At 31.8% G+C, this 17,622-nt stretch overlaps 2 protein-coding genes across 2 annotated transcripts; both read left to right on the forward strand.

Annotated features, from left to right (window-relative positions):
• Positions 1–3,827: 3,827 nt before the first annotated feature.
• On the forward strand, positions 3,828–9,163 carry LOC107026423 (kinesin-like protein KIN-14N). The gene is made up of 17 exons (XM_015227387.2): positions 3,828–3,881; positions 4,201–4,455; positions 4,544–4,688; positions 4,770–4,879; positions 4,987–5,106; positions 5,191–5,394; positions 5,866–6,075; positions 6,163–6,237; positions 6,342–6,488; positions 6,563–6,701; positions 6,806–6,915; positions 7,330–7,491; positions 7,585–7,784; positions 7,959–8,040; positions 8,133–8,237; positions 8,319–8,423; positions 8,673–9,163. Exons 1-17 carry the CDS (start codon positions 3,828–3,830, stop codon positions 8,850–8,852), a joined length of 2,403 nt encoding a protein of 800 aa, XP_015082873.1. The 3' UTR covers positions 8,853–9,163.
• A 2,525-nt stretch (positions 9,164–11,688) lies between these two features.
• Positions 11,689–15,323, forward strand: LOC107026335 (transcription factor ILR3). The gene is made up of 5 exons (XM_015227265.2): positions 11,689–11,978; positions 13,630–13,692; positions 14,297–14,374; positions 14,453–14,615; positions 14,801–15,323. The coding sequence occupies exons 1-5, from the start codon at positions 11,842–11,844 to the stop codon at positions 15,059–15,061; spliced, it is 702 nt and encodes a 233-aa protein (XP_015082751.1). The 5' UTR covers positions 11,689–11,841; the 3' UTR covers positions 15,062–15,323.
• Positions 15,324–17,622: the final 2,299 nt, after the last annotated feature.

Below are 17,622 nucleotides of genomic sequence, written 5' to 3' on the forward strand. Positions count from 1 at the left end.
TGATCGAACTACATCCTTTGATGTGCTCTTGTTTAACTACTTTACTATGCCTATTTATGATCAAATTAAAATTCATGTCGAAAATAGATAACTTATAATTTAATGATTTTATTAATGATATTGTTTAATGATCATAACTTTATACATATCTCAATTAATTTCACGTAACTCTATCTATCGATGCTACAAAAAACTAGTGATTTCTTGCAGGCCACCAACTTTAATTTGGACGTTGCTTCTATGTCTTATTCAGTTTCTTTTCTCGTCAATTAATTAGTTGAGAAGATATTATTTTCAAGTCAATGGTCTCATTCTCCAACAAATAATTCATCTACAACTTAATAAATTTTAATATTTGCTACGTTTAACTATAATTATTTATCATTTGGCTTTCACAAAAAATAATACAAGAGTCGATGCATCGAAAAAATTTCTACTCTACTTCCCTTTAATATTTATAAATTAAAAATAGTCATAAAGATTCGAGAAAATGGGAGTAGTTATAATTTTTAAATGATATCACAAAGTATCAAGGATAAGAATAGTCTGACTCAAACTTATGTATACTTCGATTAATTAATTTTATAATACACTTGTCACCTCTTTCGGATAATAAATATCACGTGTACTAGATAATATTGTCCAACTATGACTAGAATGGAAGTAAAATTCTTTGCTCTCGTCTAAAATTTTTTTTTCTTTGCTATAATTTGAACTTGCATACATTAGACCTCACGATTCTCAACTCGCCATTTTATTTATTAGTTTCTTGACTTGAAAGGGACCTTTTAATTGCAAAGCAAGTGTGAAATGACAGTACATGCAAAACCTTGCCAATATATGTTAGGAACTACAGTATTATATACTGTTACATTAGCTTGAAAGGATTGTCATATATATTTGCCAAAAAAGCCACAATATATGGAGGAGTAGTTATAGTATCATAACAACTATTTGTCTAATCGTGATCGAGTGATAAATATTTCTTCAATTTTAATCAATATGATCTCGAATTTAAGTCATGGTCATAAGCGTGAAGTCGCCTTTGATAGTTAGAAAGTTGATGTTTACCAGCTTCCAATAAAACTTTCTGACGTGAATCTGAATTAGTCGAGGTCCGATCTGTATATATACTTTATATATATATGCCAAAGCCATAATATATGGAGAAGTAGTTATAGTATCACAACAACTATATATTACGCTTTCAAGTTCCATATATGATATTTATCCTAATGAGGCAACTACATAAATTTAATATTGCCTGCTCAAGAAGCAATGAAAACTTTATTATTAATATAAGCCTACTATATATATCTATACATAAAACAAAATTTATTTCCCACTTCATATATTATTTATTTGTTAACTACCTAGTCTACACTCAAAAGCCTATATATACAAACAAAACAAATCATGAACATTCTATTCTTTAGTTAATAAGATATATGGCTACATATATATATACACAACACATAAAAAAAAATACTTAATAGTATAAGATTTCGTGCGAGTCAATCTAAGCTACATATTTTACCCAAATAGCCCCAACGATTCGATGAATTAAATTGTTTGGTTTAAATTAAAATAGGTTGATTTGATAAATAAACAGATTAATAACTCAAATAAACTTGAATAAATTTGATCAATCATATTTTCTTGGACTAATTTTATCACTCCTCTATCAATAACATCATTTCCGGGTAGAATTAATTAGTACTATATTTTGACTAACTAATTCAAGAGTAATAGTGAAATTATAAGTACTTCATCCTAAATCAGATATCTTGAGTTTGAGTGCCGATCTAGATACAATATTGTCTTTTTTAGGAAGTATTTATCCAACATTGAAAATTTACGGTGTAAATTCAGATTTAGTCAGACTCCGATATAAATTCTGAAAACTAGGAAAACCAATTTTTTTTTTAAAAAAAATACTATTTCGTCTCCCCTACCCCAAGAAAAAAGGGATAAATTATAAGGTGGATGAAATGGTGACACCTAAAAAAGGCAAGAAGTTAACATCACACCTTTGAAAAAAGGTCCCTCGTGGTTGTGCTCTTTTAATCTTAGGTGACAACTAGAAATAATATGTGATAAAAACTTTAAATTATTAAAAAGCCTATGTACATGACAGTCTTTTACACATTTTGTCATGTTAACTAAACACGTTAGGCATAAATCAAAGTGTTAGAGATATTTTTTTAATAGTAAAAGACTATCTAATTGTGAAAATAACACATGAATATGTTAGGCTAATGAAGAAGATTAAGGAAAAGGTGTGTTGAAAAGGACTATAAGGATTAGTACAAAACACCAATAAGTGAAAAGATATATTACCAATGCTAATCTTTATAGCTATTATTGGCATATTGAGAGCACTATAAAAACATTATATTATAATTTTTATCCAATGAGGGAAAAAGTTAAAAAGTTAGAATAGTATTCTTGACACACATAAGACGCAAGATAAGGCAAAAGATCAATTCCATTTGTTTTGTAACTCAAGTTACCTAAGCATATATAGACCTTATATATTTTCTTAAAATTATTCAAATGTATGTTAAGTCGAAAAATACGAGTTTATAAATAATAGATTCTTTGATCCTAAATAATTCAAATTGATATCTGATAATTTTATTAAAAAATTATAGACGAAATGAGCTCGAAAAGATATTATTCACTCTTCTTAATTATCATATCTTTGGATAAGTATTAATTAGATTATATTTACTAAGGGTACACAATTTTAAAATGATAAAAATAAAGAATTAAAAAAAAATCTATAGTAAATATTGAAATATTTTAGAAAAGTCAATTAAAAGCTACACCAACGATTTCTAAGCGCCATATGGAGCCTCGTTGGAGGACCCCAATATTTAAATCCTCGACCGGCGAAATGTAAATGGAAGAAAATATAATTCCGAATAATTTATGTGATAATATTTGATTAGATATATAATTAAATATTTTAAAAAAAAATAAATTTATGATTTTATACGTATTTTTGGAATCTTTACTACTATAATAAAAGCACTTATATTAAATAGAGACAAATATAGCATTTATAAATCAGATTCATTTAAATCTTAAATTGTGAATCGACTTCTCCCAACAAAAAATATATTAAGAAAATTTACAACTATAAAAATAACATAACAACAAATTAATATAATTCACAACGATACGACAACATTAAATATGTACGCATACATTATCTCTTGATTATTTCGAATAACCACAACTCAAGAATAAATCTAAAGTTAAATTATTTGAAAAATCAAAATACATTAATTTTATATTTTATCAAAAATTAAGAAAATAGTGTCAAATGAAATCAAAAATAAAATTTAGGTTAAAAAAAAAAGTACATAATATAAGTGCAAGTAATGATGAAGTATTAAATTGGACCGTTAGGGGTATAATCGGTAGTCTACATTTCAACGAATCGAAAAAGGCCATAGCGCCTGCTTCCATTTCAAAAAAATTCAAAATTCTTCAAAACTGCGTCGTTTTTTAGCCAAACTTCCGTCGATTCAGACAAATCAAAACCAAATTACCAATTAGGGTTGCAGAGTGTGTGTGAGAGAGAAGACAGTAGAAGATAATTAATCTTTTTTTGTTCTCAAATTCATCAGTGTGGGTTTTTCAGTTTACTGCAATTCAAAGCAACGGCAGTGATAGTATTTGGGGGATATAGCTTCGATTACAATCCACGGACCCACTACTTCAAAGTTCAAAAATCCCCAAATCAAATCGTTGATTTTAACTTCTTTGTCTTTTCTCTCTCTTCTTTATCATTTCATAATTACGAATCTTTTTTCAGAATGGCTCCTCCCAGGAACCAGAACAGAGCGCCTCTTCCTTCTAGTCCTTCCAATGTAAGCAATCATTTCTTATGTATGTGAAGTTTTGTGTTTGTTTTTGGCTTATTTTTGGAAGATTGAAGAACCCCATGTTTTGAATTTGTGTTTTAATTTGTGGGTGTTTTTGAATTTTTGGGTTTTCGGGTTTTTTTTTATTGATTGAAGAACCCCATGTTTTGTTCTTGGGTTTAAAGTTGTGGGTGTTTTTTGAATTTTTGTTTTTTGGGGCTTATTTTGATTAATTGAAGAATCCCATGTTTTGTTTTTAGGTTTTGATTTGTGGGTGTTTCTTAAGTTTGATTTTTGGGAGTTTTTGAATTTTTGGGTCTTGCAGAGTAAGTATGCGACAGATGACATAACAGTAGAGAAGAAGAGGAAAATTGCGAATCCGAGAATGCCGACTGCAGCTACTGGTGGTAGACCAATTAGGCAAGCATTTGCAGTGGTGAATGCGGCTCCAGATCTGGCTCCAGCCAGTGGACCACCGAGTACTGCTGGTTCAGATGGCCCTGTCTTTGAGTTTACAAAAGAGGATGTTGAAGCTTTACTCGGGGAGAAATTGAAAACTAAGAACAAGTTTAACACTAAGGTGAGATGTTGAATTGATTCTTCTGGTTAATTTACCATTACTTGCTAGGTTGTAGAAATGTTAATTTGATTTATATTGTTCCTATCAGGAAAAGTGTGATCTCATGTCAGAATACATAAGAAGACTTAAGCTTTGCATTAAGTGGTTCCAGCAGCTTGAAGAAAACAATGTCACACAACAGGCATCACTTAAAAACTTGTTAGAGTCAGCAGAAAAGAAGTGCAACGAAATGGGTATGAATGTGTTCCTCTTGTACAAGTTAGTGCTGTCCAATGAATAACAGACTTATTTTAGCTCTTTTGCATTTTTTTTAGAGGTGCTAATGAAAGCCAAAGAGGAAGAGTTGAACTCAATCATAATGGAGTTAAGGAAAACTATTGAAGCTCTGCAAGAAAAGTGTGCAAAAGAGGAGTCAGCCAAATTGGTAGGAGGCTGGGCAAAGATCATGTTTCATAAATTTGGGATTTTTGTTGGAGCTTTCGCTGTGGCAAATAATAGCTTTGTCTCTGAATTATTTGACATTTTGATCAGGAAGCGATGGATTCTTTTAGTAGAGAGAAAGAAGCTAGAGATGCAGCAGAGAAACTGCAAGCTTCAGTTTCTGAAGAGCTCAAGAGATCTCAACAGGACAATTCAAGTGCAAATCAGAAGGTAAGGAGATGTACAAGGTATTGTTTTGGTTTGATTATAGTAGTGAATTGCTTGGTTGGATTTACGTCTTGCTTATATCTGCAGATTCAATCACTAAATGAAATGTACAAGCGGTTACAGGAGTACAATACAAGTTTACAGCAGTACAACAGTAAGCTCCAGTCCGAACTTGCTTCAACAAATGAAACATTAAAGCGAGTGGAGAAGGAGAAAGCTGCTGTTTTTGAAAATCTCAGCACTCTCAGAGGTCACTATACTTCTTTGCAGGAACAGCTCTCTTCCTCTAGAGTAAGTTTCAGATTTTCATGTTGGTTCCTTGTCTCCTGTTGTTAGCATCGATGCAGCTTATTTGTTTCCGTCTCCACTATTTGAATACTTATATGTAGCATCTGGTCAAGTTAACTTAAACTCTGCTGCAATGCAAATGTCTGCTTCATTTTAGGAATTAAAGAACTGCTTTTTCTTACTTGAAGCTCTCAGTTGCTTTCTGCAACCTGTAGCCACAACTAACATTATGGTCCGGTAGCTAATTTGACGGCATTATGTCACTATTCAGAATTCTAGATAACATTTATGATTCTTGGGGTTTTCTTGGTATGGTGTTTTTCTCCGAAGTAGCATCTGCTTGGTCTGTTGATGTCTCTAAGTATCTAATTTTATCATGGATTATTCTAAATATCTGGACTAGTAGGTTGTATAAGCTCTGAAGAATGGCTCTTGTGTTTGTCATATTCTTATTCTTCCTTCTTGCTTAAAAAGGCTGTTCAAGATGAGGCTGTCAAACAAAAAGAAACTTTAGCAAGTGAAGTTGGATGTTTGCGGGGAGATTTACAAAAGATGAGAGATGATCGTGATCAACAGTTGTGTCAAGTCCAGGTTCTAAGTGCTGAATTACTAAAATATAAGGAATGTAATGGGAAATCTGTTGCTGAGTTAGAGAACATGACAGTAAGGGCAAACGAGCTGGAGGTCCGTCTTGTTTTATTTGTTTGTCTTAACTTCACAAAGCAATATATATTTGTAGTAAACATCCTTCTTTCCTGGTTTTTTCCTCAGGCAAGTTGTCTGTCTCAATCTGAACAAATTAACAGATTGCAAGAAAAACTTACTTGTGCGGAGAAGAGATTAGAGGTGCGTTACAATATGGCTTGAAAACACACTTTCACTGTGTATATTGAGATTCATATACCTCATAAGCTGTAATATTTCTCTTAAATATTTTACCGTTTTGTCAGATGTCCGACATGTCAGCACTCGAAACCAGATCAGAATATGAGGAGCAAAAGAAAGTAATTTTTGATTTGCGTCAGCGTCTTGTTGATGCAGAAACAAAAGTTGTGGAAGGAGAGAAACTTCGGAAAAAATTGCACAATACTATACTGGTAAAGTTCACATACATGATATGCAACTAATATCTTAAAAGTGCACTGTAAAATTATGAATGTTTTTTATACAGGAATTGAAAGGCAACATACGGGTTTTCTGTAGAGTGAGACCTTTATTATCTGAAGATGGTGTTGGTGCAGAAGCAAATGTCGTCTCTTTTCCATCTTCAATGGAAGCACAAGGGAGAGGCATTGACTTGGCACAAAATGGTGAGTATGTGTTTCTATCACATTTAACCAGATATTATTTGTATTTCTGTAGAGTGCTCTTGATGGTTATCTGTTAACATTGATTTAATATTTCTATTACCAAGGACAAAAGCATTCCTTCACATTTGACAAAGTTTTCACGCCCGAGGCTTCACAAGAAGATGTTTTTGTTGAGATATCCCAGCTTGTACAGAGTGCTCTTGATGGTTATAAGGTGATGTATTTTTAAACATTGTACAGAGTGCTCTTGATGGTTATTTGAGTTACGCATTCTCTGCAAGTCTCGTGTTAATAAAGAAAAACAATTGATGTTTGCTGTCGTGTGATGGTTATAAGGTGATATATTTTTAAACTTTGTGTATGAATGCAAGTCAGTAGTCTCGCGTTAGTAAGGAAAAGCAAATGTTACTCTCAATGAAATGCTCTTAAGACCATAGAAATGTCATAGTATGTCTAAGGTCTTAAGTTCCAAGTATACTTTTGGTTTGTGTCAAAAGCTTTCTTTCTTTCTTATAACTCTATGTCCAGACAAATGCCGTTGTATTCGTTTTTCTTTTGATATGTCAAATCATTCAATTTATAAACATAAAAAGCCTCATCCATAGCTGATTCTCATCTATTTTTTCAGGTTTGCATATTTGCTTATGGACAAACTGGTTCTGGCAAGACGCATACAATGATGGGCAACCCAGAAAGTGCAGAGAATAAAGGACTAATACCCCGCACTTTAGAACAGGTATTTGAGACCCGGCAGTCTCTTCAAGCACAAGGGTGGAAATATGAAATGCAGGTGAGAAATTGTAACTCTTCTTGATCAGTAATTAGTCTGTTTCTCTTCTATTTGTTTGTCTTTTCTGACATTGGTTTTCCACATTATCTTTAGGTCTCAATGCTTGAAATATACAACGAGACTATTCGGGACCTTTTGTCAGGTTTCGATGCTTCAAGACCTGAAAATGGCGGAAAGCAATATACAATCAAACATGATGCAAATGGTCACACCCATGTCTCAGATCTGACAGTTGTAGATGTTCAAAGTAGTAGCAAGGTCTCTTCTCTTCTAAGGCGTGCTGCACAAAGCAGGTACAAAAATACAGCTTCTCTTTTTTCCTCAGCATTTCTTTCTTGATTTAGTACGAAAATAGGATGATTTTGAGAGGAACTTATTTTATTTTAATGCTTCTTGGTTGCTTTATTTGGTGGAACCCAAAAAGATTTTAATTTAGAATTTTTTATCTTACTGAATTATGCATGCAGGTCTGTCGGCAAGACTCAGATGAATGAAAATTCTTCAAGAAGTCATTTTGTTTTCACTTTAAGAATTTCGGGTGTTAATGAGGTGAGAATATTGTATGTAGCACGCCCATTTGGATCGTCTATTTCAGAACTAGATTTTTGAATGGACTAATAGTTTCATGTCTATGTATGTAGAGCACAGAACAACAAGTACAAGGCGTACTCAATTTGATTGATCTTGCTGGCAGTGAGCGCCTATCTAAGAGTGGGTCTACTGGAGATCGGTTGAAAGAAACTCAGGTTATTTGAGTTACTCATTCTCTTTACAAAGCTTCCTATTTTTAGAAATTTATGCTAAGCCTATTTCTGACTTTCATTTAGGCTATCAACAAGAGTTTATCATCTTTAAGTGATGTTATATTTGCACTTGCAAAGAAAGAGGAGCATGTACCATTTAGAAACTCAAAGCTTACATACCTTCTCCAGGTAAAATTTGCTTTTACTCAAATTTAAAAATAAGGATTGGCTCTTTATCTTATTTTGAGTCCTAAGATGTGTTGAATGAGTATGCTTTTTGAGCCTAACTAAACGAAAGATAGAAAAAAATTGACTGTTGTATCTGTTTCCAAAAGCTGAGTTGGTTGTTATGAAGTTATTTTGAGATGTAATGTCTAATGGTATTACTAATGCAGATTGTTGGGTACCTTTGTTTCTGACTGTTGCATGTTTAATCAGCCTTGTCTAGGTGGTGACTCGAAGACGTTGATGTTTGTCAATGTAGCTCCAGATCCTTCTTCTACTGGTGAGTCCCTATGTTCACTCCGATTTGCAGCAAGGGTTAATGCGTGTGAGATAGGTATTCCAAGACGTCAAACAAGCATGCGTTCATCAGATTCTCGCTTGAGCATTGGCTAATTTTTCATTTTCTGTGTTTATAGAACACTCGTTCTAGTTTTAGGAACCGCGTGTGGTCTGTATTATTCTATATGATTGGCATATGATTTTAACAGAAGTAAAACACACCCTCTAACCGAATCCACCTTCGATTTGTATAGTGTGGAGAGAGATGAATACTGCCTTATGTATCTGTAACAGCAAAGGGCCTTCCCCTTTGAAACATTTATCTTCTGATGTTCTTTCACGAAGTTACCCAAGTGTTGTAACTTTCCATTTTTACAACTTAAATCTCCTTTTGTTGTAACTTTATATTACATGTGTTTTTTTAGTCTAAAGCAAACAGAAATAAGATCTGTGATCCAAAGTTCATTTGATGAAACGTTCGTTCTTACGTTGTAGATCATGTAGTTGATCTGACTTGTTTGGATCTGAGACGTGATCCTTGTTTTTATGTCTATATATCATAATTGTAATTGTAATAGAAATGACAAATGGGCTTTTTGCTGGACATTGTCCATTAATGCATGGGCCTGTGATAGAAATGACAAATGGGCTTTTCCTATTACAACTTCTCTTATTCTTTTCGTCGAATATAATGATGCGAATCGAGTTTTAATTTGTTGTAATATGTATTGTCAAGTAGTTCCACTTTCTCGTTCCGAGGAACGCATTGTAGAATCGGATTAAAACGACAAGTAACACTATATTCGAGGAAGAAGATAGATGGATATCGTAAAATTTGGACTCACTTATTAAATTTCACTTCTTTATCCATAATTAGTCTCAAGGCAAAACAAAATTATAATTTTAAATGTATGTTCTGATTTTCCGAGTACTAGAATTAATCATTAATATTTGTATCGAATATTTCTTTTTTTATGTCTCAAATGTAGAAAAAATAATTTATTATTCAGAGCGAAAAATTATTGAAAAGTTTGTTCTGCCACAGAAACAGCATATTTCATTAATCAAATGTATGCTTTACTGGCATTGCAATTTACCTAATAGCAATCATATATTATAATACTAACCAAATATTATTTTATTCAAACTGCTAAGTTGATCCTGACGTTGTACTCCACATTACATAAGCATTAGTATGAATTTATATATAAAAGTAACATAACTTTAATTTATAATAACCTATGAATAAGTAATCGTTTGGAAGCAATTTAGTCACCCACCCACCCCCTATTCATGATCCCTCAACCCAATTCTCTAAAGAGCATGAATGGCTAAGAATAACGTATTTATTAATTTTATCATAAAAATAACGTATCTATTAATTTCATCATAAGTAATCTGTCTTATATTCATAATTATTTAGAATTAAATCATCGTCCATATGGAAAAAGTTATCTTAATCATATAACATTACTTCTAACATCCAATTGGATCCTACCTAACTAATTATTACTATTATTATTTTTATAGTTTATAGTCCACAAGAGGAATAATATGATATCATCATCATACAAAAGCTTATCATAGATAGTAGGAAAAAAGTACTCAATTATTCTTGTTTAGTGGCTAATCACAACTTGTATGACTGCAATTTATCCAAGTTTTTATGACATGTACAATATAATATGGTTTAACTTAATGATAAATCACTCAAGCTCACCAATTTTTGTGAGCTCAATGTCATTCACCAGCTATATTTCTCCGATTTATTAAAAAGATTGACTTTACTTATATTTTTCAATGAAATAAATACTATAATATAAAAAAATTATCAAAATAGAACCCTACTTTTATTTGAAAAATTCCCAAAAGTTAAATTTATTTATACACTTCTTCCCAATTTATGTACTAGTAGATTACTATGGTCTACATCATCTCCTAGATTTTGGACATTTTATGATAGTGATACTACATAAGGGCATTTTAGGCCACTTATTTTCAATCATTTTCTTCTTATAGAAGTTTTTATTAACCAATCACAGCATTACAACTAAGCATAGGTTCTATCTTCATTATAAAACCTTTACTTCACTCATAAACTAGACAAGTATTTTATTTGGACATCGTTATTTAATATATATTTCGCTTTTTAAAAAGTGTATAATTCATTCATAGTGCTCTAACAAACATTAGATATGTGATGTTTATAGTTTCATACGACTCAACTTTCAGTAAAAATAATTGAATTCAGTTATATGTGCGTGAACTTCAAGAAAAACAGACTAAGATCGAAGAAAGAAATTGAAATTGGATCTCATAAAAAGATATTAGTATTCTAAAATGAATAGACATACAAAAATTAATAAACTTATTACATAACTTAATCGTGACACGAAAAATCGGGTGTACAAGCACTTTCCCTTTTTTATCAGAAAACTTACATAAATATACTGTAACAAAAAAAGATTTACCATTTATAGTAATAACATTTTTTTCACTTGATCACTTTCGATTCATTTATAATACAAGTTTAATACATATTACAAAGAACAATTTGTTATTCACATATAATACAAGTTTTAATGAGGAATAATACATTTATCACACATTTTAATACACTTATAATATAATATGTCAAACTTTTACCAAATAAACATATATATTTCAAAAAAAATTATAATTCATAAAAATTGCATACATAATTCACTTTTAATACATATTGCAAGTTTAACATAATATTGCTATAAATTATAATAAATAAAAAGTATCGCTAAAATCGATAATTATTTATTAAAATATACTAATTCATGTAATTTTTCCATTTTACCCCGTGTGTGTAAGTTGTTAACCAGTCATTATCAAAGTTTTCGTCAAGACAATGACAGGCCCAAAGCACAAAGCCCAATCATGTGCCGACATCGTGGAAGCCCATTAGTTTTTTTTTTTTTAATTTTAATTTATAAAAAAATGCCAATATGAAAGAAAAAATTATGAATTTTACCCAAATACATTTTTCCAATCCAAACAGCAATTGGAAACCCTCATCGGAGAATTTACCAGGGAGAATTATTTTTTTCATCTTCTGACCGGCGACTGATCGGAGATGGTTTCACCGGAGAGTACCAACTGGCTTTATGATTACGGGTTTGAAGATAGTTGCGTCCCTGATTCGAATTTCTCAGCTTCTGCATCTGGGTTTAACTGGTCTGTGCAGAATTTGAATGGTTCAAGGAATGTTAGGTATGTAAAGTTCTTATTTTTTTGTGACTCGGTGAAGTTTGGATCTTTTAGCTGATTTATGAATCTGTGATGTATCTGTTATTTAGGGAACAACTGTGTTTTTCCTCTATATGCTGTGAAGTTTACAACTTTAAGGTCTTTTTATGTACATTTGGAGTTGATTTGAGCCCAAAGAAAGTTTAATTTGGCATGATTTCTGTTATTATTTGTGGTATTTAGAGTTGTATCCATCTAGCTCTACTTTCTCTTATTGTGATTTGATGCCACTGTATTACTTGTGTCTAAGTTAAGGATTGGAAACATTTGTTTTTTCATTTTCCAGATGAAAAATTACAACTTCTGGAAGTGATGGAGTTGGATTATCTACCTTCAAAGAAAATATAGTTTAAATGTAGAACTATATACGATGGAAAATAGTATCTTGTATAACTTTAGTCCTGTATCCTTATGTTAGAGTCTCGATTTCAACTATAGAACGGAGGCAAATGCTTTAAGTATCAAATTACTGGAAGTTTTCTCTTTATCCAAGTTATAGAGATAGAAAGTTAATGGTCTTGAGTGCAACCTAGTATAAGTTGCCTTTAGTGGAGGAGCAGGTTGAAGATATAATGTCGCTGCATATTTTACTGTCTTCCCTCGCATGCTACCAACTTTTCATTGGAAACTTGCATTAAGCCTACTGATGTGCATCATCAGAACCTGGTAGTAGTGGCAGAGATTGGATAAGAAACAATACAAAGGAGGATGTACTGAGGATGGAGGATAGGAAAATACTTAGGACAGAGCATCCAGTGTGCATAAAGAGGTAAACAGAATTAGCGCAGACATGATAACAAGGTTATAAAGGGATGGACAATATATCGTTAAACATCGTTTTTGGAAGTAGAAAACTGGAAAAGCTTAGTCTAGTGTGCAGAATCTTGACAACAGTTAATAGAGAAAGATATTACTTCTTAACTTATTGAGAACAGAAAGGGGGGAAAGCGAGGTGTAGAGTAGAAAGAGGAACGGATATGGAGGAGGAAGATAAGAAAAAAGATGTGTGTGGATATTTGAAGATAGACTGAAAAAAAGAAGGAAGCATAGAGGAGGAAGCTAAATAGCGACGAGATGGTAAAGGAGAATACCAACTAGTGCTGCTGCTTCTAGAACCACCACAAGAACAATTATACCTCAAGTCTCTTGCTAGTTGGGTCAGCTAATAATCCTCTATATTAATACTGATCTGTTTTGACCCATCTTATTACAATAGTCAATAATAGGTTTTTAAACACAAGCATCCAAGGGTGTGGCCTAGACTAGTTGGTGTTGCCTGTATGCATTTTCCTAAAATTACTAGAATTGTTAATTAAACACGAAATAGAAAAATGTTGTTATCTTGGCTAAACTTAGCATTCTTTCTGTGTGTTTTGGGGGGGGGGGGTCATTGTGTCTAGTATCCAGTTGAATGACTAAAACTTTCCTTCATCGTAAGCTGGATATGTTGGCTGGAAAAATAGAACAGTAGGGGTAAGTAGGGTTTCCATAAACATAATTTCCGTTCTTTCATGTGCCTAGTTCTTCTATTTCATGTTAGCAATCAAAGGATATCTTCTTTCTATTGTTTTTGTTTTGACTTTGGTTTTTCCTTCTTTTTTGTGCTTGTTTCTAGTTCTGAAATCGATGGGTCGATTGGTGAATCAGATTGCCCCAAGGAAAGTGGTTCTAAGAAACGGTAAGAATTTTTGCCTTTTCTGGACATTTATGCTGATCTCCATCATTGATGTTGAATAAACATGTGGTGCTGCACTCAATTGTTAAATGTAGTTTAATTTGATTAGCTTCTGTTTCATATAATTATTATTTAAAGTTGCAAGGTGACACATTTCCCACTCTCTTTCTAAGTTTTGAGTCTTTTTAAATCCTTTTTTATTTCTGTGATTCATCATCTTGAAAAATCTGTTGTATTCTGCTTTTAACTGGCAAGATTTGAGAATGTAGAATCCATTCAACCGATTTATATGTTCTTGATTTAAAAGCCTGCATTAGGTATATCTGCATAATTCAAGACATATTCTTAAGTCTCTATTCGAAAGAATTCACTATGCCCTGGCATTCTTCAAGTTCATAAACGCTTAAACATCGTGTGATTTAACATGTTACATGAAGTCCCACTGATATATTCCTAATCCTATAATTACAATCCAAGTTGAACGAATTTGTTGGTTGAAGTATTCCTTTTAGCTCCGGGGCCTCAATTTTACTGTTGAAAGGAAAGTCAGATGTCTTGACCTATATCTGTTTACTATTTTCTCTCATCATTTAGGTAATTGTTACAGGGCAAGGGTTGAATCATGTGCTCCAACAAGTTCCAAAGCTTGCAGAGAGAAACTGCGAAGAGATAGGCTGAATGACAAGTGATCTCACAACCCATTTCATAAAAACTTCTCCATTTTATTTCATCCTTAATTGCTAAAAATTGATCTACTTATCAGGTTCATGGAATTGGGTGCACTCCTTGAGCCTGGAAGACCCCCTAAAACAGACAAATCCGCTATTCTTGTTGATGCTGTTCGCTTGGTGACCCAGTTACGTGATGAAGCTCAAAAGTTGAAAGATTCAAACTTGAATCTGCAAGAAAAGATCAAGGAGTTAAAGGCTAGTATTAATTCCCCTCGCAATGCTCCTAGTAGAAAGTTGAATTTTTCTTAATGTTGCATCTGTCATTCCATTTGTTTAATGGTACCAAGGCTTTTCCATTTTGTAATGGTGACAAGACAAGCTAGAACAACATCACTTCACTCTTCTGCTCCTGAACTTCAAGCATGTGTTAACTTGTGTAGGTTGAGAAAACCGAGCTTCGAGATGAAAAACAGAGGCTGAAAGCTGAAAAGGAGAAGCTAGAGCAACAACTAAAGACTACAAGTGCACAGCCTAGTTACTTGCCTCCTGCTATACCTTCTGCATTTGCTGCTCATGGTCAATTTCCAGGAAGCAAGCTGGTGCCAATCATGAGTTACCCTGGTGTCGCAATGTGGCAATTCATGCCTCCTGCTGCTGTTGATACTTCACAGGACCACGTCCTCCGTCCTCCAGTTGCTTAACTTGTCGCAGCTTAATGCCTACAAAGGTTGCCTTCACTGTACCTTAAATTAATCGTCTAGTCAATGTCCTCCGGTTGCATTAGTTCTGGCTCAACTCCCCTTACTGTATTTTGCTGATGATAGATAAGTTGCGACTTTGAAACTGGTAACGGCTTAATGTTTGCTTTATGTGTAAAATTAAATAAATTTAACTATAAACTGTATCTACATTTTCTCGGTTCCATTAGCTAAATACTATCCAACTAGTAGGAATTACTCTCTTCGTTTCATTTTATATGATACTTTTTGAATTTCGAGACTCAAACAATTTTATTTTTTTACCGTAAGTTTTTCATAAATTTTTTAAACGTTTTGAATTATTAATTGTAGTGACTTATAATACATGGATGTGGCAAGAAATTGATCGTCCTCGGTTCATAAACCAACAAGATCATCAAAGGTTGGCGTCTTGTATATGTAATGTGGAATTTGATGTTGTTAGGACATATTTTCATACTCAGGTTTTCTATGTATTAATTTGCTAATCAGTGAATTCAGAAGGAAGATTTATTTTTTCTTGTTTATGTAATTACTAGTTTCCGAGAACGTGCGTTGCACGTTTATCCTAAAATCCTTCATATAAAGTTTGTACTGCAAAAAATAAATTTAGACTATATATATATATATATATATATATCAAGAATTAGCTATTATCACATTTGTTACCGACCCAAAGATATATATGTACATTTCACAAATTTCGTCAATAATTTATTTCCTCGTAAATTTAAAGAATAAAGTTACAGTGGTTCATATCAACGTATAAGACACCATTGAATCTCTTCATCTTCATTTTTATTCTCTTCATGGTAATTTTTTTTTAATCTTTCTTTAATTTTTTTGTTAGTGAGTTGGATTCACTTGGACAGAAATCACATCAACTTTTTGTCTTGTAGGATATTCCATTGATTTTCATGAATGCAGTGAGTAAGTTAGAAGTCTTTCTTCTTGTCCTTGTGTAAAAGACTCTTTTTTTTTATTCGAGAATCCAATTAAGTGTTCCGTCTCAACTTCTATATAATGATTTTTGTATAAAAATCAAACAAAAAATTTATTAAGACCACATCAACTTACATAGAAGCAATTAATTGCATGTAAGGAACAATGATATATTACCTGGAAATCGATACCACTTGAAACAGTTCAATGTGTGTTGCTTCACTTACTACATCATCACTATGAAATATTAACGTCATTTCTTAACTGTATCTTCATAAAAAAAGTCAAATTAACAAAATTCTTTAGTAGTTGAAATATTCAACAAATAGATGAGTTAAAATAAAGATAAATAAAACATTGAGCATAAAAAACTCATATAAAAAAATAATAGAGATAACATGATTACATGAGAAAGTAGAATACATAATATAGGAAAATGGAGAATCTGCTAATAGAAGATAAAAACGTTACAAATTAAGTGATTCAAGAAGTGACCTTTTGATATCTTTAACCTAACACCTTAATATGAGTTTTTTTTTTTAAAAAAAATGACAATGGTTTAAAGAGCATAATAAAAGTAGGTAACTTAAAAGGCTAAATCATTATTGCTATATTTTTGAAATTATTTATTCCAATGCATGTATATTTTTTTATCTAGTAAAATTTTATCTAGAAATCAATTATGAATGAAGGACAATAAATTTCCACTTTAAGAATTGAATTAGGTCTTTATTATGTTATTAATTTCAGTAAGTATTATTTAATAATATCTATCATATGAACTAATATCTAAAACATAATTAACTATTATAGGGGTAAAATGGTAATTCAACTTTGGATTTTGGAGCTTCACACTTATAATAATATATGATATGATTCAATATCTAATATATTTTCCAAAGTATTAAATTTAATATATTCAAAGAGTAATACAGTAACATTACTCTTATTATTTATTTGTTTTATAAATTTTATGTCAAATCAATATGCACAACTAATATCGAACAAAGAGAGTAAGAAAATATTAATAATTAATGAGACTATTTGTAATTATTTTAAATTATAAGGAGAATTAAAAATATGATAGGAATATTCGTGTGATTTGGTAGTTTTTCCCTAGTATTTAATTAATCAACGATAAAACAAATGCTTAGCCGCCAACAAGAATTATTACCAAATCAAAAAGTCCAATTATCCCTGTCAAAAAAAAGAAAATTTATGGTAGTTGTCCGAATTTCTAAAGATTACTTAAACTTAATTAAGGTAAATTTTCTTAATTCTAGTAATTAAGTTATAGAACAAGTTTCCAAGGTAACTTTTATTAATTTTACTAATTAAGTTATGGAACAAGTTTCCAAAATTATTACAAATCCGAAACTTAAACGCAAAACGACTTAAAAAAAAAAAAAAAACTTAAATCACTTCTTATATATTTTTGCATCCCTTAATATTCGCTTTTTCATAATAACTCTACCAATTTCGAGAACGTCAAAGAGATTTTAATTTCGATCGTAGCAACAATGTCGTTGGTGGAAAAAATATTGTATTTTCTTCCATGCCACAGTTCTCTGTTATTGGAAAAA

Source organism: Solanum pennellii, chromosome 7 (genome assembly GCF_001406875.1).
Source record: "Solanum pennellii chromosome 7, SPENNV200".
Classification (NCBI taxonomy): domain Eukaryota; kingdom Viridiplantae; phylum Streptophyta; class Magnoliopsida; order Solanales; family Solanaceae; genus Solanum; species Solanum pennellii.

Excerpts from the sequence above, each read along its gene's own strand:
- LOC107026423 (XM_015227387.2), top strand. The coding sequence starts at position 3,828 with ATGGCTCCTCCCAGGAACCAGAACAGAGCGCCTCTTCCTTCTAGTCCT. Across the intron at positions 5,395-5,865 it reads AACAGCTCTCTTCCTCTAGA|GCTGTTCAAGATGAGGCTGT; the intron begins GTAAGTTTCAGA and ends TTGCTTAAAAAG. Across the intron at positions 6,076-6,162 it reads TAAGGGCAAACGAGCTGGAG|GCAAGTTGTCTGTCTCAATC; the intron begins GTCCGTCTTGTT and ends TTTTTTCCTCAG.
- LOC107026335 (XM_015227265.2), top strand. The coding sequence starts at position 11,842 with ATGGTTTCACCGGAGAGTACCAACTGGCTTTATGATTACGGGTTTGAA. Across the intron at positions 14,375-14,452 it reads AGAGATAGGCTGAATGACAA|GTTCATGGAATTGGGTGCAC; the intron begins GTGATCTCACAA and ends TCTACTTATCAG. Across the intron at positions 14,616-14,800 it reads AAAAGATCAAGGAGTTAAAG|GTTGAGAAAACCGAGCTTCG; the intron begins GCTAGTATTAAT and ends TAACTTGTGTAG.